At 41.8% G+C, this 23,711-nt stretch overlaps 1 protein-coding gene across 1 annotated transcript in view; it reads left to right on the top strand.

The window, feature by feature from the left end:
* Window positions 1-21,780, top strand: part of LOC112560086 — a 62,992-nt gene extending 41,212 nt beyond the window's left edge. The window contains exons 3-6 of the mRNA XM_025231658.1: window positions 6,549-6,596; window positions 6,832-7,065; window positions 9,781-10,786; window positions 17,388-21,780. Of these exons, the coding sequence (XP_025087443.1) occupies window positions 6,549-6,596; window positions 6,832-7,065; window positions 9,781-10,310 (812 nt within the window). The 3' untranslated portion in view covers window positions 10,311-10,786; window positions 17,388-21,780. The remainder of the gene's footprint in view (window positions 1-6,548; window positions 6,597-6,831; window positions 7,066-9,780; window positions 10,787-17,387) is intronic.
* The last annotated feature ends 1,931 nt before the right edge of the window (window positions 21,781-23,711 follow it).

The raw sequence follows: 23,711 nt of genomic DNA, 5'->3' as shown, positions 1-23,711 counted from the left end.
GTCTTTTTTACTTGACATCGAGAGTCTTAATGATAAGAAGACACTATGCCAGCGGATTATTTTGTAGCAGCTCTTTGAAATCATAAACTTGCTGGTAAGGTAATATATTCAATTGCAGGTGAAGTAACATAATAGAGGTGGGTGGGTGAGTTGGTTGGTTGGTTGGTTGGTTGCTTGGTTGCTTGGTTGGTTGCTTGGTTTAGCGGAAAAGTAGCTAGAGGTGATTTCGATGAGAGAAAGATGGGGAAGAAAACCAGATTACCCTGAAAAGAAACTCCGATGCCCGGCACAGCGAAGAAGGTGTCACATACAAAAACTGTCCAGACAAGAGATCTGAACCCTTGACCTCTAAACGGTGACAAGTGAGTGTTTAACCACTACACTATCGGGAGCCCCAGTTACTGGAGCTGGACTCAGCAGCCTCGCCTCTTATGTTCACAAAGCACGTCTCTAAGTAACCCCTGAAATGCAAGAAAATCGTCTCCAGGCCAATGAAGTAGACGCAGAAAATTGTCTCCGGGCAAAGCGGTGCTCATAGGAGGCTGTCTCCAGGCCAAGGACAGAAGAAGCATTACTTCAAGTCTCCGAGAGCCGCGGTCCTTGTTAGCAACAAGAAGACGGACATCCACGACTCGGGCCTCAGCCCGGGAAGATGTCTGAAACAAACTGGCTGGAGGCTGGAGAGTGTTTCATAATTATGCCTCATTCATCAAACCTGTGTCACGTCGGCTTTTTAACCGACAGGAGATGAAGACTTACTTGTAACTGGGCAGAAGACTTCTGAAGGATTTTCATCCTGGTCGTTATTTTGTAAGAGGAGAGAGGGAAGTGAGGAGAAGCGTGTTGGAAGGGCGTGAGTGGAGGAAGAAAACAATAAGTGAAAGGGAGTAAAAAAAAGGATGGGGGTTGAGGGAAGCTACACGACAGATTAAAAGATATAAATATCGAGAATGGTAAAAAGAGAATTCTGGACGGAAAAGATGATAAAACGCGTGGAACTGACTGAAAATGAGAAACGCCTTCGGCAGTTTAATCATAAATAAATAAAACATACTTTAAAAGAAAAGAGCATATCCTAAAATGATTTTCATGGAGATTTTTCTCCAATTTCTCCAGTTCTCCAACTAATGTGATAAATTTTTGTTCTTCCGTATAAATGTAAGTAGAATGTGGGCATATCACTCATTCATTAAAATGAAAACAAAAACACTTTCGTGATTCTGGCAGAAATTATACACCACCAGCTGTTTAAGCAAATTGTAAAAATGTGTCTACAACCAAACTCAGCAATTCATCGGGTAGCAAATAATCATCAAAAACATAAAACGTGTCCCTCGTCTTTTATCAGACACCAAGTAATAACATTCAATCTTAAAGAATGATAAAAACTTTACCCATAACAATAATCCCCAGGGTAATCCCAACACTCTCTGAATCGTGGTTTGACAGTACGATAGGTGTTATCTTCAAACATCATTTCCTTTTAACAGTTGTGGCTCTTATGTTGAGGTATTCAACTGATGTCAGAAGTAAATAAAGATCTAAAATGATTAACTGTGCATTTGGGGAGGAGATAGTAAATCCCGATAAAACTAATTTCCTAAAGTCCCAGCCGATTATCACAGAGCTCAATGTAATATTTCCGTTTCAGATTGAATGAGGATACTCCTCTGTTGTGTTGCCATGAAGCTTTATGTCTTTTGTAGAAAGATAATTAAAGTATGTGGTTATATCATACAGAAAGCTCGTTCAATTTTGAGAATGTCAATGCAAGGAATTATCCGAAAGGACATTTTTTTCTCTGCTCCGAATGAGTTCGTAATATCGAGATTCTACAAATAGTCTGTAAATTAGCGAAACGAGAGGCGAGGAACGTATTTTCTTCCAAGGGAAATATATTTTTGACATCATTTGTTGGACATACAAAATTATCTACTTAAAAGTTAGCTTGTTTAAGTCTACGTGGACAAGTTGTACTTTCTCCACAGTGTTTTTTAATTATTAACCCTTGTGTCGTCCTAGCCTCCCTGGCATCACTGTGTTCTCTCTCACCAAAATCCAATTAGTCGAGCGAAAAATATGCTCTGTCCATGGACTTTCCCCATCCCTGAGCTCGACAGTGAGACCAACATCACACAGTATCATGTGTGTTTGTTATGGAGAGATGATAATGCCAGAATAACTAAAAGCGAGTCTGTGTATTAGCGATTTGATACAGCCAATATTGAGCAGCATCGTGTGTATAACGAGAGACAATAACCGCCTTGGGGCAGATGTTTGTGTCATCGTCCCAAACCTAACATTTGCCAGGGGAGGACACTATCCCCCTGCATGCAAGTGCGTGTTACATATGGAAAGGACATGCGAACTCGATGCCCCTGGTAGCAGCCCAGAGCGACTGGTGCAACATCCCAATCGAGCGGGTGAACAGTCGGGTGCACGGCTCCTCCAGGCACACCCGGCATTTGTCTGGCGTGCATGCGACTTAAAGACCGACAAAACATAACTATTATCTGGTTAGCGTTATCGGCCTTGGACTGATTGTTGTCTGGCTCTGTGTGTGTTTTTCTTCCCATCCCCAGCACGCGCCACAACAATGGTGTTAGACCGAGCTCGTCAAATCTCTTGTTTATGGAAACGAGAGGCTAGCAACGTGTTTGGGGGAATCGGGTGGGGAAGGGGACCCTTGTCTTTTGCGCGTTTGGTTTGGGCAGCGACAGTCATTTCTTGGAGAAACATTGCATTTCAGAGGACACAAAGGTCCATGAGACGAACGGCACGTGTGTGTGCGTTTGTGTGTGTGTTTGTGTTTTTGTGTGTTTTCTAAAAAATGTATTACAAACAGGACGTCTCTTTCATCCGGGACATTTCTCTCACCCAGGATATTTCTCCTATCTATAACATCACTCTTATCCAAGGACATCTCCTCTGTGTTTGTGTGTGTTTAGGACTTACGCCCCCTGTTTGCTCCAAATTACATTCACGGAACTAGACAGCACTTTTATTCGAGGCCCTGTCGTTTCTAATTTATATTCAAATAACCTGGAAGAATAAAACAGATAAAAGAAAACAACATTTTGGCAACAAAGAACTAGAGATGAGTTCATTTCAGTTTCATCATAGCTTACATTTTTCTTTTCCCACTACTGTCCAAGGTAATGTTTTGCTTTTTCAATGTTCACCCATAGATTTTCCATGTTCCTTTTTTACCTTTTCGATGACAACATTAACATCGGCCATTTGTCTGTCCATCTGTCAATGCAGTTCGTGACGGCTTCCTGTCGCAGACGGCCAAAGGTCGCAATCATGTCTGCCCTAAGGTTCGGCATGATTGTGCGTTTACAACGATCTCTGTAAATAGAAAAATTCTCCTACGGCGAACAGCGACCTCCATCACTTGATGGTACTGTTCGCTCGATAACCTGTCGAGTCTTGAGGAGCAGGGTCAAAGGCGGGGTCCATCATCACGCTGTACACCCCACATCACCACTATCATCCGTTCAAGTCCTGCTCTTGTGCTTCTGTTCCTGTCTGCCACTGAGCCATCAGGGCGTCAATAGTCAACGGGAGCGATGTTGATGTTTACACGGAGTTGGGCGAGTGGCCAACAACTATTCACTATTGAATTTATTTGTTGTTGTTGGCTTTTTTTAACGAACGAAACTGTAGCATCGTAACAAAGACAGTTTGTTTATTTATTTGTTTAAAGACAGGGCTTTTGTCATTAAAGTCACATATTTTTAAATACATTTTGTTTGTTTGTTTGTATATTTTTTTTCTTTCCTTGTTTTCTATATAACAGTAGTTTTGTTTTCGTTAGCACAGAAATGCGTCATTACGGCTTACTGCATTAGTAATCGTTAGGTTACTAGGTTTCGGGTTGAGGTTGGGTGATAATTGGGGTTGAGGCTGAGCACAACACGTGACCAGATGAAGTACTGTGTGTCCAGATGCCACTCAACTCGATGGCAAAACAAAAGTCCTGTCCTTCGATCGATCTCCGCTGTGTTGACATTGCCTGTCCTGTTGAAAATGGATGAAGCTGTGGGGCAGAACGATGTAGAGGCCGTGACTAATGACTTCAAGGGCAGGTTATTAGCGCTAAACGGCGTTAACTCTTGCCCGCACAAACACAGTGCACTCCCCTTCCTACTACTCGGTGTCAGTTATCTGCCTTTCCTCGCTTTCCCCATTCCCTCCTAACTACTCCCTGGAGGGTGTAATGATTTTTGTTCCAGTTGCTACTGTGACCGGCACTTTTTTTTTAAAGGGGGATGTAGGTTGTTTGGTTGTTGGAACATTGTTGACTTCATGATAGTTGAAAACATTTTAAGAGTAAACTTGAAGTCAACAACACACAGTTATGGCCTAAAGCTATTGATGCAACCGATTTTGGAGGCTACGAATAGCAATACTCTTGCAGTTCTTTCTCTCTCTCTTAATTAATATTTTAAACACCCTTCCCCCCCAAAAAAAAAACAACAACAAACAAACAACAAAACAACAACAAAAAAAAACGAACAAAAAACAAACAAAAACAAACAAACAAACAACCCAGCTTCTTCGAGATCTGAACACTGAGTGCCCAATTCTCTGTCTCGCCACCTGATGCCACGCCAGTCTCGCGGGAAAGCAAAGGCACGTGCATGGGTGATGGGGTTCATTCCTCTTTTCCCACTCGATTACCCGTCGGCACGTCTGTAGTCGCCCTGCGTTTGATGGCGACTGTCCAGACTACCTTGGCGGCATTTGCCTCCGCCGCTACGTCCGGCACTGTCGCTTACTTCAAAGAAAAAGGTCAGGAATTGGTCAGAATAGGTTACAGACGTTGAGAAACTCCATTACCTTGATTACTGCCCAGTGGGGGTGAGGTAGGGGTGCTGGTTGAGTTCGTGGACTCTGTCCAACTACTGCTGGTCACTCGGTCAGGACACAGAACCCAGAATCTCCGCGCAGATGGTGGTGGTGATTTTTCATCATACTACAGACATGTTATTGCTGTACGTGGTTGTAATGATGGTACTCTGCTGTAAATTCTAATGCCACATACTTCTGTTTTGCTAATTCTCTCTAACTAAATCCTAAAAGCTAACAGATATGTGGGTTCTTGCCAAGATCACAAAGACAAAGAAATTTGAATTTTTGTTAAAGGCAGCTCTAATGATCATTGTTATTGTTGTTGACTTGGTGTAGACAAAAACATGTTGGACATGATTACAGAGCTAGATTAGCCTCTCTTTTGTTTCTTAAGATTAATTGTCAATTATTCGTGACAGCTCGTGTTTTGGAGGGAATAGTCGCCAACTGGATATGATGTTTGCTACAAGAAAACAAACAGCTGGCGAACACAAAAGGATATTGGTTGCCTGGGCTACAGCACGGGAAATTTAGAGGATGTAGGGTCAGGTGACTGTAGACTGTTCTCATTATTCAAGCTAAGACTTAAAAGCTCTGGACCGCATGCCTAACCGTGAGTTCTTTGATCTTCTTGTCCAGTGGATCGAAATTTCATCTGGTGTAAGATGCGGAGGTTCGTGTTGCCAGAGCTCGCTGCCATTGTGAGCGGAAACAACAAGAAGACGTATTGGGGAGGGAACGAGATGGAGAGAGAGTGGTACAGAGAGAGAAAGAGAGAGACTGAGACACAAAGAGGCTCAGAGGAGAGAGACTGAGGTGATGGTGGCAAGAATAGACACCGCCTTCAAGAGAGCTAGCTTCAGCGCTTTCTTAAAAATTGATTTGAGGATAAACATGTCATTTATAGCACTGAAAGGTTCGAAAAGGGCAGAGATAAAAGATAACAAACACGTTTTAAAAAAGGCGGTGAGAGAAAAGAGGTTGCAGCAGAGAGAGAGAGAGAAAGAGAAAGAGAGAAAAAGGAAATTAGGAAATTTAGGGAAAATAAAGGAAGAGCCGAACGATATAGTGATAGGGAACATGTATGAGACTGAGTGATTGATTGAAAATGTAAAAATGGTGAAAATGAAAAATGAAGAAATATCCGAGTGACTGTGGGGACAAACGGATTGAGAATTGAGAGAGAGAAAAAAAAAAGAAGGAGAGAGAGAGTGATGGAGATGAAGATAGAGACAATATCTGTGGGCAATCAAAGTGAAACCTGCGTGGGTATATAAACAATGCTGGGATTTCATTAGTGCAGTCTTTGCTTATCCTGTTGTCTCCCTATTTTCCACCTAATAAGTTCGTCTGTTTTTCTTAATCCTCTTTTTCTTGGTGCTGACTGCCCATGTGCTTTGCGTGACAAATTACCTATCAAGTTGTTTTTACATACTTTTCTTGAATTCACTATCCTTGTTGCTGTCTGTCTGAGAAATTTGCAATTTTTCACCCTTTTCCCATTGTCATCGAGGTCTGAAATTTTCACTAGTTACTCATTTCTGATGAAAGCTTGCCATGAGAAAAGTGTGGTCTCACTCCTCGACGAATATTATTATATTATTATGAACCCGTGATTTCTTTTCTTTTTTTATTTTTTTTATATTTTTGCTGCTGTATTTTGTTACTTTCAATGTTTTTTTCTGTATCAGGTTGTGTTTGTCTGACATTATCTGGATTGGGGATGGCATCGATGCAAGGTTAGTATCTGTATTTATTTTAACCTTTTCCTAATAAACCTTTTTTAAACGGAAGATCTTTGGTAATCCACTGATTTAACTGGATTTAGCATGACACCAGTGAAAGGTTAATGTCTGTATATACAAGCAGTTTTTCCACATGATCTCCTATTTTGTTTGGGGGCTATGGGGATCACTTTCATTAAAGTGATTTATGAGTTCATTCTAAATCCGTCTCTCGTTTTTTCATTTTCAGTTGTCCCAGATACCACAGGCAAAGAGTTTTTTCTCCCTTCTACCCCCGACTTGGACCCTTTTCCTCTCTTCGACATTTTAGAGGTTGTGGCAACCAGAGCCGGCAAAGGGCAGGCAAGCCAGGCCAACCTCACTCTCACCACGACTTCCGGTGACGTTGTGCTGGCGTTAACGATTCCAACCAATCAGACAGCCCACATATCGCTTCAGAACCTTGGGCGAGGGAATGGAGACGGTAAGTAAAGGGAAGCTACCTGAGGACACAACAAAATGATGGCGCGATGAGGTAGTGCCATGTAATGAGCCTAACTTAGTTTGCTCAGAAAGCGGAGATAATTTCATATGTGGCGAGCACACGAGTGTTAGATACTACTAAAAGCGCTTGTTGTTTTCGTGGGAAAGGGGGATAATTCTGTGTGGCGAAGGAGTGGTTGCTGCCACAAAAGCTTTTTTTTCCAAGTTTAACATGAGGCAACACGTGCAGAAGCCAGAAAGTCTGAATCTCATGGATAAACTCTGCCCACAGGGATTTTGTTTTCCCCATCACAAAGCCAGTGTATCAGGACTTAATCTCGAGTCATTTCGACATTTTGTGGCCATTTTGGGATACGCCATTATTTTTCTTTAGCAGGAATGCAGGCCTGTCATTAAAGTAACGACTTATCATTATCGGTAATATACCTTGGCTTGAAATAGGTTCTTCTTTTTTTAATACTATTCTGTAATTTAAATTTGTAAGGAGATTGTCTCCCTTTTGGTCTTCTTGTCCTTTGTGTGTTGTAGGGAGATAACTGATGGTTCGTGGACGAGCTTGTAGGTGCAAAAGAGAAAAAAGAACCAGTCTTCGTGCTCCGTTTGAATATCGCAGTATTGAACGATTAATTAAGAGATTCATTAGACAACAGCGGGTGCCCCCTGGTGCAAAATGTTTGGTTTTATTGGATATTTCTGTAGTTTTCGGCGCGACAAATACTTTTATTTTCTTCCAGCTGCTTCAGTTATGAGCGTTCTCTTTTCAATTTATCTTCAATTTTTGTAAATTAAGAAAGCTAATGAAATGAAAATCGTAAAATAGAGAGACATCTTTGTTTTCATCTAATTTAGTTTTTAAACTTTCATAATTTCAAAACGCTCCCCTAAGCATGTAATAAGAACGCGGCCATTTCTATCAGTGCCACTGTAGTCATTATCTTCCTTTTCTATATAATTGTAAACGAATCGGTGATTAGGAAGATAAGAAGCTTTACTGGTTGTTTGCGTATTCGCTCATCCTGAAAGCTCCCGCGGTATCGAGCAATATATTTAGAAATTAAATAACATCATGATGGCCATATGGTAGATGGGCAATTGAGGAGAACGATATCTCCCGAACTAATGAAACCATTTTGTGCTGGTTTTTTTGTGAAGCATCGTCCAAAAGCTTTTTTGTTTGATATTGTAACTTTCTGGATGATGATCGTTTACGGAGTTAACATTTCCATGAGTATAGACAACGTCCTTTTTATTACAGGTGCATTAACCTACATTTATGTTTTATGCATGGCTGTCTCTAACCTGAACCTGCAGAGTGTGTGTGTCAGACAGACAGACAGACAGACAGACAGACAGACACAGAGTGGCTGGCTGGCAATGAGGATACCTTAGCCGATCATTATTTTAAATTTTCTGTCGGACGTACTTCAAAAAATATTAACTTTGGTAGCGCATGTGGCAGCTATTACTAGACTATCGTCCATAAATCATCTGACCCTGACAACATACCATCCTACCCCACAGCCTCACAACAATCCTTTGACCCTGACAAAATGACATCCTGCACTCCATCCCCACGAGAAGACCTCCACCAATGCCTACCATGAACTCCTAAAATAACATCCACTTAAAGCCGAACTAAATTAACCTCCGAGAGAAACTTTCGTTTTCACTGTTCATTAACTACAGTCTGAGAACCAGTGCTCGGAAATAAAAAGTTGGGACTGTGGCGGACCGACACTGAAGTGTCACCACGACTCGGAAGCCATCGGAAGGACTCGGTTCTGTCCGCATTGATCCGTCGCCAAATGTGTGAACACAATCTACACTGCAGACGTAAACTCGCTTGATTGCTGATTTGGGACGAAGCTGTAAATTTCCTCAGGGAGTACCTCCCGACTTAAGTGGTCAAGAGTAAAAATAGACTCTGACCCCCACCCCATTGCCACCAATCCAGACTTTCTTCCCCCAACTGTTGTGGAAGGATCTGGTGTGTTGTTACCAAGACAGGGTTTCTGGAGTGTTTCTTGTTGTTGTCACAGATGATGATGGACATAACCGTGAGGAAATGTTGTCGTGTCATGACCTTCTTGACCTGCGTCAGTTATTCAGTTCAAATAGTAGTCTCATAAGAGGTGACAGCATGTATGATAAAATTGAGTATTGATATTACTCCTGAAAATTCCTTCAAATGAAAGATTTACGAAAATTTATGACTGTTGTGTTTGACCACCATCTCTGTGGAAACATACTGCACACTCAAACTATCTGAAGTTAAACATTTGCTAGCAACTCATTTTGTTCCAGTCTGTTTTATTTAACCGAGGCTAACACTGTTTACTTACACTAGCAAGCAACTCCATCTTTAGTCATACTCAAAATACGTTCACTTCTTGTCTTTTCGACAAATGAAGGTGTGGTGTAGAGAGAAACATTAATATAAAATTCCTCCTTCCTTTTGTGTCATAAAACAATCCCGGAATATGCTTTGAGAAATTTATGCTCTATTCTTCATCGAATTCGTGTGTAGTTAAAATTTCTCCATATCCCCATGAGGTGAATAAATAAAATAAAATGTAAAAAAATGTCGAGCTCTTGGTTATCCTTTATTAGGATCGACAGAGCGTTTTTAAGTTTGAATTTGTTTCATATGCTTCTTCAGTCAGCTTCTTTGTAACAAAGTGTCCTTTCTGTTCAGGCTACAGACTTTCAAGTACTGTGGAGGTTTCCGTGCATGGTCATCTGTCCAACGGAAGTGACATCATCACCATGATTCCTTTGGATGACCTCGGAACTGCCTACCTCGTGTCCGACCTGCGTGTCTTTGACTGCGCAGAGACATCAGTGATTGTGTTCTCCACTGTGGTCAACACGACAGTCAAGGTAGTTTACTATTCTTCATCAGAGGCTTTCAACGCCACTGCGCCGACCAGCCAACGAGAATACACGCTCCCCAACAGTCCTCGGCAAACAGCACCAGCGACAATGCTGGAGCTGCTTCTGCTGATGGTGGTGGTGGTGGGCAGAACACGAGTGATGTCAGCAGCATGGCTTACTCCATCGACATCAGCAACTCAAGCAGAGTCGACGACAGCGGCGCCATTGCAGCTCCAAACAGTTCAAGCTCGACCATTTCTTCAAGCAGCCAAACCGTGGGCGTTTCCCCCAACGGCTCCACCACGTCCGCAACGACGGCTACAACGACGTTGTCGACGAAGTCATCTATAACAATCACAACGTCGCAAGGCGTTGCAGCAAACGCCTTCACTGCTGCTCCTACAACCGCCGATCCGACGACTGTTGTGGCTGATGCTTGGGGGTCGCGGAGTTTTCCCGAGGTGTCCGAACACTTCTTGGCATCGTCTTTGCAGACGCTTGTCCTGGACATACCTCGCAACGCCACCATCTTCCTCCAAGCCGACAAGCCTGTGGGCGTCTTCGTGCTTGTTCGAAAATCATCATCATCGTCGTCGTCATCATCGTCATCATCTTCATCGTCGTCGTCGTCCACATCGCAGTCTCCGGGTGCAGTGTCCACTGTGGAACACTTTACCCAAAAATCCTCCGCCGGCAATGGTGACGGGACTTTGGCAGGACAGTCGTCAATCCTTGCAGGAGAAATGGTGCCTCCGGTGTCCTCGCTGGGCATGCAGTTCTACTTTCCACTGCTGAGTGAGATGAAGTCCTCAAACTCGTCATCTCAGGTGGGATTTTTTTTCTGACATTTACTAATTAAGCGTGAGTTTGGTTGAAAATTTAGGCAGGATGTAGAAAGCCTCCACCCATCGGTGTGTGTGTGGGAGGGGGATGGATGAAAGAAATCAGCGAGAAAGACGAAGAAAACAATTGTGGAATACAATGCTGGTTTCTGACAAGAACATATCCTGTCACAGGCTGTGTAGGCTCTCTCTCTCATACATGTTTTAATACTAGTTTTTCTCACCATCTAAGGCTATGTACATATCAAAATATCTATCGTCTGTTTTGCCTTTCTGTCTCTCTCGTTTGCTATCTCACTGAAATATTCAATCTCTCTTATCTCGGATCATGACACAGAGATTGATGAGTCCTGAGAATCCTTAACAAGCTTATGTGTGGGTATAAATACGACATTACACTTATAATCACGCATCAGGTTTACTTCATAAAACAAGAGCTACTTTACATAAACCGTTTTCCTTTATGTCCAATCTTCTCGTAGCTTTTTGTAATATCATTCGCACTATAGGAATATTTGTTGTAGTTATGGTCTGTCCACAAAGGAGACTGGAGAAAGAGATATCAAATAATGGTCTTTAACTACTTATTTTTGGAGTTATATCTAATACTTTAAGAAGAACCTGCGAACAGGTCAGAGGTCAGAATCCACCAGGGGTCATGCCACGGTCTCGGCGCATGTGCAGTGTGAGGTGTCGTACGTAAAGATGAATTTGTACATCTTACACCGCTCATTCTTTCCGGTATTGAATGGCTTGCAAGATTACAATTTTTCATGTTGACTAGCATTAGAGGAAGAGAAACAATACAGTTTATTTCTGTTAACCACCACCAGTAACGTCACCTTCATTCCGAAACGAGGCTTGCGGATATAATATAAATTAAAATGACGGCCATCGCTAATGGGATTTCCTCAAAGACATATTTACAACAAAATTAAAGAGTAAAAACTAGATTACTACATGTCTAGGCTTGCCAGACAACCTGCAGCATGGAACAGGTTAACATACGGCAAACAGGTTCACTTTATTTGTCCACAATCACCCCCGAAACACTTTTCAATGCAAAGACTTATGTCAATATGTCCTCTGTGTGTGTTTTACTGTTCTGCGGTCTTTGTACTCACAGAATGTGTACCTGCAATTTCTGCCTCCTAGCGACTTGATGTGTAACATGTTTTGTCATTATTTTTTAAAAGAAGTTCTTTCTGTTGTCTCATCTGTCGTTGCTGGCGCCCGGATGTAAAGGGAGTATTGTTCCTCTCGTCTTTTGATGTGTCGTCCTGCATTACGCTGTCCCTCAGCCATGTGATGGAGTCAGGAAATGTGCGGCTATCTTTTTTTTTCCCTCTCTCTCTCAATCCGCATTCGCTGTTCGTTGGAGCAATCTTATTGACAGGACACTCTGTCTTTTGAGTAAAGAGGGGGGGAGCTGGGATGGGGGAAGGCGGCCTTGAAGGCAACGATCTGTCTTGATGCGTTTTCTCATCTGTTGACGTCAGGGCGCGCGCAAAGCACACACACACACAAAATAAACACACACACAAAAATAAACACACACAATATAAACAAACAACACACTGTGCTGCCAGTGGAAACAAAGATTACTCACCTTGTTTGAATATTGTTTCTTGCGAAGATTGCTGAGACCACCCTGTGAATGTTGCGGATTGCATGGTGTTGCTGAATTTTGCCTTTTACGTGTATTGCCGAGCACGTGGTTTGAAGATTGCATGACTGTAGCTTGAAAGCCTGCAAAGAGTGTGGTTTCTTTATTACCTCGCACGAAAACTAGAGCTTGCATGCTGACTCCCTTAAGTAAGATGGAGAAGGCAGACCACGTGATGTATCTTCGCCATCTTCACCTTCCTTTGAGAGAGTCACTGGCTTCGAATCCGGAAGAATTCATCTCCAAAGAATAGCCTGCACGAGCGTTTTAACGATTAGTTAGGAAATCGATCTTTAAACATTCACGTGACATAAATAAATTAGTAATGTTTATTTATATGACGACGATGTGTATAATTGAATTGAGCTTTACATATTAGACGCAGAGAGAATATTTACCTGATGGAGGCGAACTCAAACTTATAAAACAAAACGAACAGACGAAACCAAAGCCAGCGAAAAACCGAAGAAAAACAGGCACATAAAGATGACACGGTGGACAAACATGAACACAGGGGAAATAAGCGAGGAGTGAGTGAAAGAGTTCGCTCGCTTTCCTTTCAGAAAAAAGACGGGTTTTTAGGCCAGACGACATTTTCGTAAGGGAATTCATAATTTGAAGGGGCGTAGGTAGAGAATTTCAGAAAGTGGTCCTGGAGAAAGAGAAAAAAAAAAATCTTTTGTCGAATCTCTCTAGTCTGATGGACATGGTTCAGAGAGGACGTCAGCATTACCAGATCAAAGAGGCCGACTGGAAAGGTCGGGAGTCAAAAGGTCAGACAGGTATGCTGGAGCAAAGGTCGTGAAGACATCAGCTGCACAAAAACAACCATCTTGTAGAGAGCTCGGAAAATACAGCAAGCAGCGCCATATTTGTAAAGGAAGGCAAAAAAGCCAAACAGGGGCTTCTGGAACTGAGGATGGCGACAATCAAATGTTAATTTAGAGAATTGCTTGAACCAAGTTGGAAAATTAATGAATCCCTTTCACGCACATGAAGATAAAAGACATTTTCCTCGGTTTTAGAGACAGCGGGACTCAACTGCCATATAAAGAGGTGGCTGGATGCTTATGGAGGGGTTGGATGAGACAAATCGGAATTTTATGTGTCGGGCGGAGAAGAGGAGAATTTCTAACAAGCTTCCGTTGGAACTGCACTTTGATAACCGCAGCACGAACTGCTCTTTTGCATGACACCTTGCATACATTGTTTGACGTTAAGCCTCACCCACAGGCTCCACGAGCCGGTTTTTATAGTAAACAGATAAATCACTGAAGGAAATGTCGACTGTGAGATATCAGGGATCGATTTTCTCTCTGTTTAAGGATCGCTTGATGTAACATGGAAAGGGTGTGCGGTTTCATTGCCTCTTCCGTTCACCGTTTATTTTAAATTTTTTTAAGATGTGAGATACCTCTAGGCAAGTGCATCCACGAGGTCAATGAGAGAGAGAGAAGGGAGGATGAATGGAGGGAGAGAGAAGGCGTGGTAGGACATTCATCATTGTTAACCTCTTGAAACTGGACAGCCTCACTGTGGCTTTTCAACCGGGACGTGAACTGGGTTCACAATCGTTCGTGATTTTCCCCCAGACGGAGTTATTTTCTAACTGTAGAGCTGCAGCTGCAGCAGACTTCCGAGATTTAGGGTTTAACTGCGTTGTCAAGGAACCACATCAAGAAGTGGTGCGGTCTGGTTTCATGTTTGTTGGACCTTGAAATGTCTCTGGCTGATGGCGGGAAGGACGTCACAACAAGGGTCTGAAGGGTTTCTTTAATACAACGAGTTGTCGTCCTTCTTTGTCCTCGTCATCCTGTCCTCTGTTACCTTTTCTTATTGTTATTTCTCGAGAAAGAGAACTTCGACAGAGAATCGATGGTGGTTTATGATGTGGACGATGTCATTGTTTTGGTCTGCTACATACCTTGTAGTATCGTCACATGATGCACTTGATGATGACATTACTTTTTAACGGAATGAAGCTCGAAAAATATATATATACATGTACCTGAGTTCTTGGACACAAAGCCGAATGGTCAATTCTGTCCATCCTATCTCCATACCACAGTAAATTTCCATTTTTACTTCTTTGTGCTGCCTTTTTTTAGCAGCGAATTTACCGATGAGAAATGTTGTAGATGATGATGATGATGATGATGATGATGATGATGATGATGATGTTATTATTATTTGCTTCAAACCTACTTCTTCTTTCAATAGTCTGCATCTTTCAGTCATCTGAGGACAACAGTAGGCATCATGGGTCTTTCATAGCCAAGACGATGCTCACATCTCGGTCACTGGTTTGTTTGTTGTTTGTGGTTCACGCGCGTCAAGAAACGTAAAACTTCCCGCCGAGGCTCAGGGTTACCTCCCGTGCATGGGGTGGGGGAGACCGGAGACAATCGCTGGCAACTTAATTTAAAATCCGATCCTAGTGAGTTATCCTGCCGAGTGCGCACGCAGAGTCATTCAAGTACGAAATTAAATTCTTTTCCGGTTCGCGCGCGCTTTTGCGTGCTCCGCCACCGCAAACTCTGCAACGCCATTATTTTTAGCTTGTCACGTGATTCTTGTCTAGAGACTATCGGCATTTGTTTCCCCTTCCTTGCTGCACTTTCTCTCTCTCCACACCACATCCACCCCACCCACTCCACCCCACCCCAACTTCCTTCCACTTGTTTGGGCTGGGTGATGGAGTTTGGGGAGAGGAGGAAACTAAAATTTGGCATGAAATGTATTGAGCCGTTACATATTACGTCATCAAAACATGCGTGGAGGACAGTTAGCGACCGGTTGCTCAGTTCGCCTTTACCGAAACGGCATTTCGATGATATCACATAAAATATTTGTTATGTTTGCGTGAAGGGACACTTAAGCCATTAAAAAGTATGAGTCTACTTTTACCACCTTCCTCATTACGTACACAAAAACAAAAATTATTTTAAATATATTTTTGTGGTCATTTGCAAAAGAATTAATGCGAACTCATTCTGGTTATTTTATGTTCCACGGCAGTTAGTTTACTCAATATATCGCTAAAATAAATGGGTGGCAACACGTTCCAGCCAATGTACTCTTATTAATAAATAATGAGATTAAAACCAGATTAGCCTTTCCTGTGAAAAACAAACTGAGCAGAACCTGTGATATAAAAACTGTTATGGCCGTCATGTGCATATCACGCGATACGCAGAGGGAAACAACTCAATAAACGTAGCTTAGAATGGAGTCGACTAGTTGATCCTGTAAAAATTTGGTGTCAGATGACCCCATCAGCATACAGCCAGCCTATGATGTGCTATTGCGAATTTACTGCTTTCTTTTTTTCTCTTGAGAGTCATTTCCCTTTACATGCAGGGAGGCGTGACGGGTTCGTCTATATTGATGACAGGTCGTTGAGTGCTTGCTTCTTTGACCATTGTGAACTATGGGAACATCATCTACGCTGGTCGAGTTTCTTTCTTCTCATTTTTTTCTGATGATCAAAAAGTTCAGAAGCTAGTCTGGTAGGATGAAACCTTTTAAAGAGATCTTATTCTTCAAGTCTCATTCTCATTTCCAGCTTGTGTGTGCTCAGTGTCCTGTGTGAGCTTTGTCCACCCGCGACAAAATCCAACCCAAGAGACTTGAGGTCATCAAGTTTCTCGAAACCCGTGCGAAGACGATGCCCAAAGCTGAGTTTATTTCTTTCAAACATTGTGAACCCTTCATAAAAAAAGAGCAAAGACAATTCTCTCTTTCTGAAAACCTCTTCTGGCCTATCCCTGGAGCAGGTCATCAGCGATTGTAAAACAAGGTGTTAGACAGTCCCATGGCAAAGACTAGCAAGTCACTGGAATTAGGGCGAGAACGGGAGGATCTTCTGGGCGTCCAGCAAAGACTGGGCTCAGGGGGACTTGGAGGCAGCGAGTGAGGAGGATCACGGGGGACTCGTGTTTGCGAAACTAAAGGCTTAGCTCCTGCCCTGCTGGAGCTCGTTACGATGCGGAACTTTCCGGAAATACCACGCGAGTTGTCTTCCCATTTACCGCCCACACGAGTTATCGATCGTGGGTCTTACGGACATGCGATCTGCTACTGTCAGCTGAGTTCGGGCCTTTGCTTAGAAGGTCCGATAAGGGCAGAGGTCAGCTAGTTAGAAGAGGTTTCGATGTAACTGCTTTCTTAGAAGTTTGCGTGTTTTATTTTTTGTTTTTTTTTTTTTTTCTCGCGAAGGTTGGGAGATTGGAAGGTGGCGGAGTATGAGGGATTAGGGGTCCAGTCTATCTCACACTTTAAAACTATTCATATTTCATTCATAAATTATCTTTTTTTAGCTGTTCTTTCTTTCTTGATTTTGCTGGTTTCGTCTTTTTGTGGTAGCTTGTTTTTCTTTTTCTGTTTTTGGTTGTTGTTTTTTTTGTTGGTTTTTTTTTGTGTGCTTATTTGGCCTTTTGTTCTTTTCATTCTTTATGTCTTTTACTTTTTTTTCTTTCTTTCTTTCTTTTCTAGTTAGATTTTTACCACTTTGGTTTGGGGTTTTTTTTTCGTTTGGTTGTGGGGTTTGTTTTTTTTTTTCGTTTAGTTCGTTATTTTTTATTTTTCTACTTTCTTTCTTTCGTTCTATTCTTTATTTTATTTTCTTTCGCTTTTTCTCTCTAATCTTAATTGATTTGGTCTTTTATTCGCTCGTTCATTCGTTAGTTTATGTATTACTCCTCTCTGTTTCCTTCTAGTTCTTTGTAGGTAAAGCCTCTTCTATTTATCTCTTCCCTCTTCATTTACTCTCTGCACAAGTTCCTGCACATTCCTGTGTATGTGTGACACCTTGCGCGTTGCTAATGTGTGTCTATGTGTTTGTCTGTGTGTTTTGCATACGTTGACTACGTAACACTTCATGAAATGCGTGTAGTACACATCCGACTTTCTCTTTTTCAGGTCAGGAAAACACTTCCATTTTACTTCACTGGGATGGCGGAGGCAAGGTCGAGATGTTTCGCTACTTTCTGGCGGCCAACACAAGTTTGTCTATCGTCCAGCCATCGCTCGTATCAGCCGCAGGTGGGTACTTCTGGCTGACCTCCCTGGACTTTCCCGTGCTTGTGCACGTGGTCGCTGAAGTATGTCTTCCCGCCACGACAGAGGGCGCAACTGGTGTCAAAGAAGCCAGTAAATCTGTCAATGCCTTCTTCCTACCTCCGCTGGAACAGTATTTTCGCTGTTACGCGGAACCCAGTTCCAACTCGTGCGTCCGGGCCTGCCCTCGATTCTGGGGCTCGCAGCCTTGCACGCCGGGACAGGAATCCGCAGAAGGTCAGAAAGTCGGCATCCTCGAGGGTCAGAGGTCGTGGGATGTCTACCAGACCTCTAACGTGTCGTCGCTGGGAACGACGGACATCTGTGTCAGCGCCAACGACAGCTTCATGCAGTTCCGCCTCGACGCTGTCTCGGCAACCTTTGCACCCGCAGGACAAGGCTGGCGAAGCTGTACCGCGCGTGCGTCAAGGATATCATCGCGAAGGGGGGTCTGGGGACGGGATCGACAACGATTGCGACGGCTTGATCGACGAGGAGGTCGAGAACATGTTGGACGACGATGGCGATGGCAGCATCGATGAGGACACGTCGGCCCAATGCGCGTCTGATGTCAACTCCAGGACACCGCGCAGCGGAGACTTGCAGAGGGCAGTGGCTGACCCCATGACCCAATTCTACGACTACGACGACGACGAGTCGGGCATGCCTCTGCTGGCTGTTATCATCTCCCTTTCCACCGCCATTTTCGCCGTAATCCTCGTTATCAGCATCTTTCTTTTGATGGAGCTGATGACCAGGCGTAGACAAATCCGCAACACTAAAATACGACCGTTTGTTTCCTGACTAGACCAAGCCTCCTCGAGTGATCACAAAAAGTTCCCCCAGGGCTGTATGTCGGCTCTGGGGAGACGGACCCAACCCTGCGGCAAAGATAAGGACAATATTGAGCTGGTAGACTTAGATGTTGCATGAATTTGGTTTCCCATACAAAATTTTTATCCAATGTCAAGAATTTCAAAAAATAAGGAAACATCTAAATGCAAGCTTTTTTAACATTCTAATCTTCTTTAAACGATATTTGTTCGTTAGAGCGTCCGTGCTTTCTTCTGGAAGGTATATATATAAAAACAAACAATTTTTTTTAAAATAGAAGACGGTGATAAATATTCTTTCCCTTGTCGCTATTGCGTCTCAGAACAATAAATTTTAAGACAAACAATGTCGAGAGTAAAAATAATTCCATATAGCAAATAATTATTATTCATTTCCTCTCCTTTTAGCTTTATGTGAGAATATGAACTTTAAAAAAAATAAGTAATTTCGTACTGTCTCGTTATTTTATGAGAGCACGTTTTAATAAAAGAAACTAACCAGTAAAAGTAATTATGTATCACCATGCACTTACATAATAGCGCACACCAAAAATTCAAGTCCTTTTGTTTTAGCTCCCTTTGCTACTGAGATGAACTCTGATCACTTGAGGAGGCTTGGCAGTTAACTTCCTTTTGCCTGGAATACAGAAAGAACACAGCATAGAATGACTGCATAATGGATATAATGCCTTTGTGGATAATTATGTTTAAAAGAAATCTGTCAGAAGAGACCGTTTTCGTTGTCTCGTCGGCATTTACAGCATTGTGTGTTGTCAGTCCCTCGGCGCCTGATGACCAGTTGTCTGCCTTGATGTGAATGTTCTCCCTTGACGTACGATGTCTCTCTCTCTCACACACACACACAAACACACACTTCCACATCCCCTACCAATTGCTACATTTGCCATGGAATGTGTCAGTAATAATCGGGGCGGCAAAATTTGACTGAAGCTACCACGAAGATGCATGTCGTTTATTTTCTCGACAACAAAGACTTCTGGTCCGCATTTCTAGGATGTCTTCTGTATTTTCATTACGTGGGCTTTCTCAAAATCTCGATTATTCATTACCTCCAATTGTTTTCTGACTTTTTTTCATGTTTACAATTAACTAAGGTCGTCGCTTCATTACATATGTGTTTATACAGATCACTGTATGTCGACATTCCGTATTAAACATTTTTTGTCTATCATATTCAATAATTATTTCCAAAGACAATAGTAAACATTTCTATTTAAAAAATTTCGTCAGTATTAAAAAGGGTCTCATTTACAATAACTGCTCCATTCCTAACAAATTTTTCAAAGATACTTTTTTTCTATGTACATACCATGTCACGAAACGCTTTCTACCTACATGCAATGCTAGGTGCTACAATATGTTTTGTACCTACATACCATGCCAGAAACATTTTCTACATTCAGAAATGGCCAAGAAATAATTCCTTTTTATGTACAATAACCTCGACACACTTTAATAAACTCCATCTAGCCAAATTATCAGTGGGAAATATCGAGAAACAAATCCAATATATCAAAGACAAAACAGTATTCACCGACGTACACATATTTCATACATACATTCTTTTGACTGGCACCAGCTGATGAGTCCATGCTGGTCCTTTCTGTTGGTAACCAACGGTTTGTTCATCTTTCTTTCCTCTTTCTTTCTTCTGAACGCTGCTACAGAAACCAAGTGTTTCCACTATGCAGTATTGAACCCTCACTAAGGCAATTAACTCCACACCTTAACGTTTTTGCCAGAATAATCTATTACGTCCTGGCACAGTTGTTGATGCTGATACGTCTCTGTCACGTTGTCACGTAATTTTGCGGGCAGCAGATAGACAAATCTTCGTTGATTAAAAACAAAGATCCTTCAGTTCTCTCCCTCTTCCCACTCAGCTGCTAAATGGAATACTAACTCCTTCATTCTCTCAGTCAACGTCTCTAAGACACTGACACATTGTTTTTACATCTCATCTGTATACAAATATTATTCTAACCTATGTAGGCACGTGCATGTTGCAAATGTGTGTGTGTGTGTGTGTGAATTATTCTCATTGTACATATTTTGTACATACAGGAGCTAATAAGGTCATTCTTAACATTGTATTTGTTTATGTATATCCTACAAAAATAAAAGCATTCTTTAAGCTATCATCTACCCCATTCTCTCCCCTAACCCCTCGTCCTCTCGCTTTTTCGTCGTCCTTCCATGATTACTGTTTTTGTCTTATGGTCTTACTTCTTAAATATGATGCCAGACTGATGCAAATGATCCAAATGCGACTGAAATGCGATGGCGTTTTGTGTTTGTTTCTTTTTTTTCTTTCTTGTGAAAAAGATGTACGAATTATCGGAAACTGCGTACACTCGTGTGTCTGCTATCCTTAATCGTCTTCAAGACTGTTATGTCGTGCAACTTCTAACGTACAATTACTGAACTTTAAATGCTCTTGATTAAACTATTAATCTTTTGTAAACTTCTAGCGACAGCATGTGACTCTAGGCCAGTTATCTTTCAGAGAGAATTTCAGCATTCTCAGCCTTTTTCGATATTTGTAATTCAGGGGTGAGCACAACAGTAGCAGGAATCTGTATCTTCTGAAACTGATTAAATGATGAGAAGGAGGAACAGAAGAAGCAGCAGCAGAAAAAGAAAACGAAGACTACCATTATGTGAATTTCTAACCATGTAAATTTTAAGTGTTTTACTTGTTAGAAAAGCCAAACATTTTAAAAGAATCAGCCTGACTTCATTGTTTTTTAAGAGTGCACAGGCAATCCAAGTCATTAGCTGTTTAGATAAAGTAAATCTTACACCATTAGTCATTAATAAAAAGAGACAAATTTACGCAAAAGCTAGTCATCACAGAGACTAATCTTCTTTCAAGGATTGTATTAGTCAAGATAACAATCTTGTGTCATATACGATAGAACTGTCAAGAGCAGATAATCTTGTGTCTTTTCTACATTTTTTCGTGAGTTCTTGACAGAACAAAGTGCCGAACCTCCGAACAGTCCTAAAGTCCCAACGGACTGGAAAACAAGTTTGGACTTAGCTTGTTAACCAAAACCCTGATGTCCCGAATGTTCATTCCGAAACCACTGGTTTCCTGAGACCTTCACTCACAACTTTGCCAAACTTGGTCAAACGTTTGTCATTGTCCAGTTAAATACTCTTTCTTACTCGTACATCTAAATGAAGTATAAGCCCCTGAAAAAAAGACATCTTGATATGTAATATTTAATAAATGATTTGTATACAATGTATTTGTCATCTGCAACTGGAGTCAGTGCTCTTCCCCAACCCCCTTTATGAATCTCGTTAATATCGTCAATCAAAAACTTTAAAAATTGTGTTTCATAACATATTGCTATTGTAGCTCATGATCTGTCAATTAAAATGCTTCAAACAGATATATCTCGTTGCTGTCTTTTGTACCTATGTTAACGATTTCCAAGACATTTTCGAGTGCATTTTTTTTTCTTTCTCCCTCCCGGCAGTAAAATGTCGGCTTTCCTGATCTCATAGATAAACTGGGAAACGCCCACCTTCAATGCATTTTGCAGGTGAAAAACCTTGCAGCATTTGCTTTAGTTTGGCGTTTGATTAAAAAAAAATAGAACTTTTAGTCTGCTCATCGCGATTTTTATCCCTAAATCGTTAGCCAATGCCTCTTCGCTGCCAGTATATATATATGGAATGTGGTTCCACGAAATACATAAGAAATGCATGAACCACGCAGCAGACGACAGCAGTCACATGCAAGCGACTGGCACCGAAATCTTTCGAACGGAAGAGGTTTTCGTTCTCTTGTATTCGGTTCCAATTTTTTTTAATACTGAGTGTAATGCTGACATGACATGTCGGCTATAGGTGAAACTATCAATTTATTGCTGGTGCCAATCATTGTCGCTTGATTTAGCTCTGACTGTACACCCTGCTATTGGAAAGCAGGGTTGAGCGGTTTATTTTAGAAAAAAAAAACGATTTTTTTATGTATGACTATGCACAAGTTCACACAAGGTATAAATATCGACTACAGTAATCATCATATTATTATTTTTAAAATGTGTATTTATTTGGGGGAAAGAGATTGGAGATGCTAATATCTAAGAAAGGACGTGGTTTGTACAGAAAGGTGGGAGGGAACGACGAAAGACAGGGGAAAGAAATGCACTAAAGACAGCTTTTATGAGGTCCATCCACACACACATACACACAAACACAAACATGATTTTGATTTCCTCCGATCCTAACTGGTGAACGAAAATAACTTAGCAAGAGGTGAGTTGCACGAGATCTTCGCCCTTCTGTACATTAAAGCCGCTATAAATTTAACCGAAGGTGAATGGGTTTTTTACGGGCACTTCAATGTGTGAAGAGCTAGGTACTGTTGAGTGCAGCCCAGCAACAAATGAACGGTTTGCTAAGGCCACCCTCCACCTCCCCTCCCACCAAAAAGACCCTTAGCTATCCTAAACACAGTAAAACTACTCATGCTTGAAATGAGGCACAGTAAATCTGCCATTCTTCGAGGCTAACGATGAAAAAGAAAAACCCGAGTACGAGTGCATGTCCACTACAATAGAAAACAAACTAGTGTGACGTGACTGGACCCTGGAGCTCGGAACACTTGTGCCGAAAGATGAGAGTGCGTCCCTCCCCAACCTTTAAAGAAAAAAAAACAAAAAACAAATCAATGACACCCCCGCCATATTATTAAGTTGCGAAAGAAAGAAAGAGTTCATACCACTGTAAATAAAAATCGGCTTCTTTGATTAAGGATTATTGACCATGTATCTTCGTCGAAGATGGAGGACATGTCTTAAGACCGTTTCATTTTTTTTTTAATGGTATGGTTTATTTTATCGTCTTCGGGAAAAAAATTTATTTCGCTTCCGGAAAGCTGCTGACGCATGCGCACACAGCTCACATTTTAATCCGACTTCTATAATTTCTGTAATCTCTAAGTCTTTATGGGCTTTGGGACGTCTGCACACTTAAGAGATCAACTGTTCGCGTATTCTCTACATATTCACCCTTTTTGCGTTTTCTTTCTTTCTTTAATCTAGGAGCTGAGTGAAACGGTGCAGAAGTAGTGGTAGCTGCCACACCACAAACTCCCAATGACTGAACGGATGCTGTGTTTCGCTCACTTTGACGGAGAAGCATTACTTGGAGCCATTCGCTCACCTGCACTCTCAGTCCCGCAAAAATAAAAATAAAAACCCACTCTAATTGATATCCCTAACATTAATTGTTGACAATAAACGTTTTCATGTAAAAACACAACATTCGTTAATTCATCCCTTGGGTGGTACTTGTTGGAAGCCAACACCTGGAT

The sequence above is a fragment of the Pomacea canaliculata genome, linkage group LG3 (assembly GCF_003073045.1).
Source record: "Pomacea canaliculata isolate SZHN2017 linkage group LG3, ASM307304v1, whole genome shotgun sequence".
NCBI classification, from domain to species: Eukaryota; Metazoa; Mollusca; class Gastropoda; order Architaenioglossa; family Ampullariidae; genus Pomacea; species Pomacea canaliculata.
The sequence above is the reverse complement of the archived record's forward strand: the minus strand, read 5'-3'. Positions and strand labels throughout refer to the sequence as shown.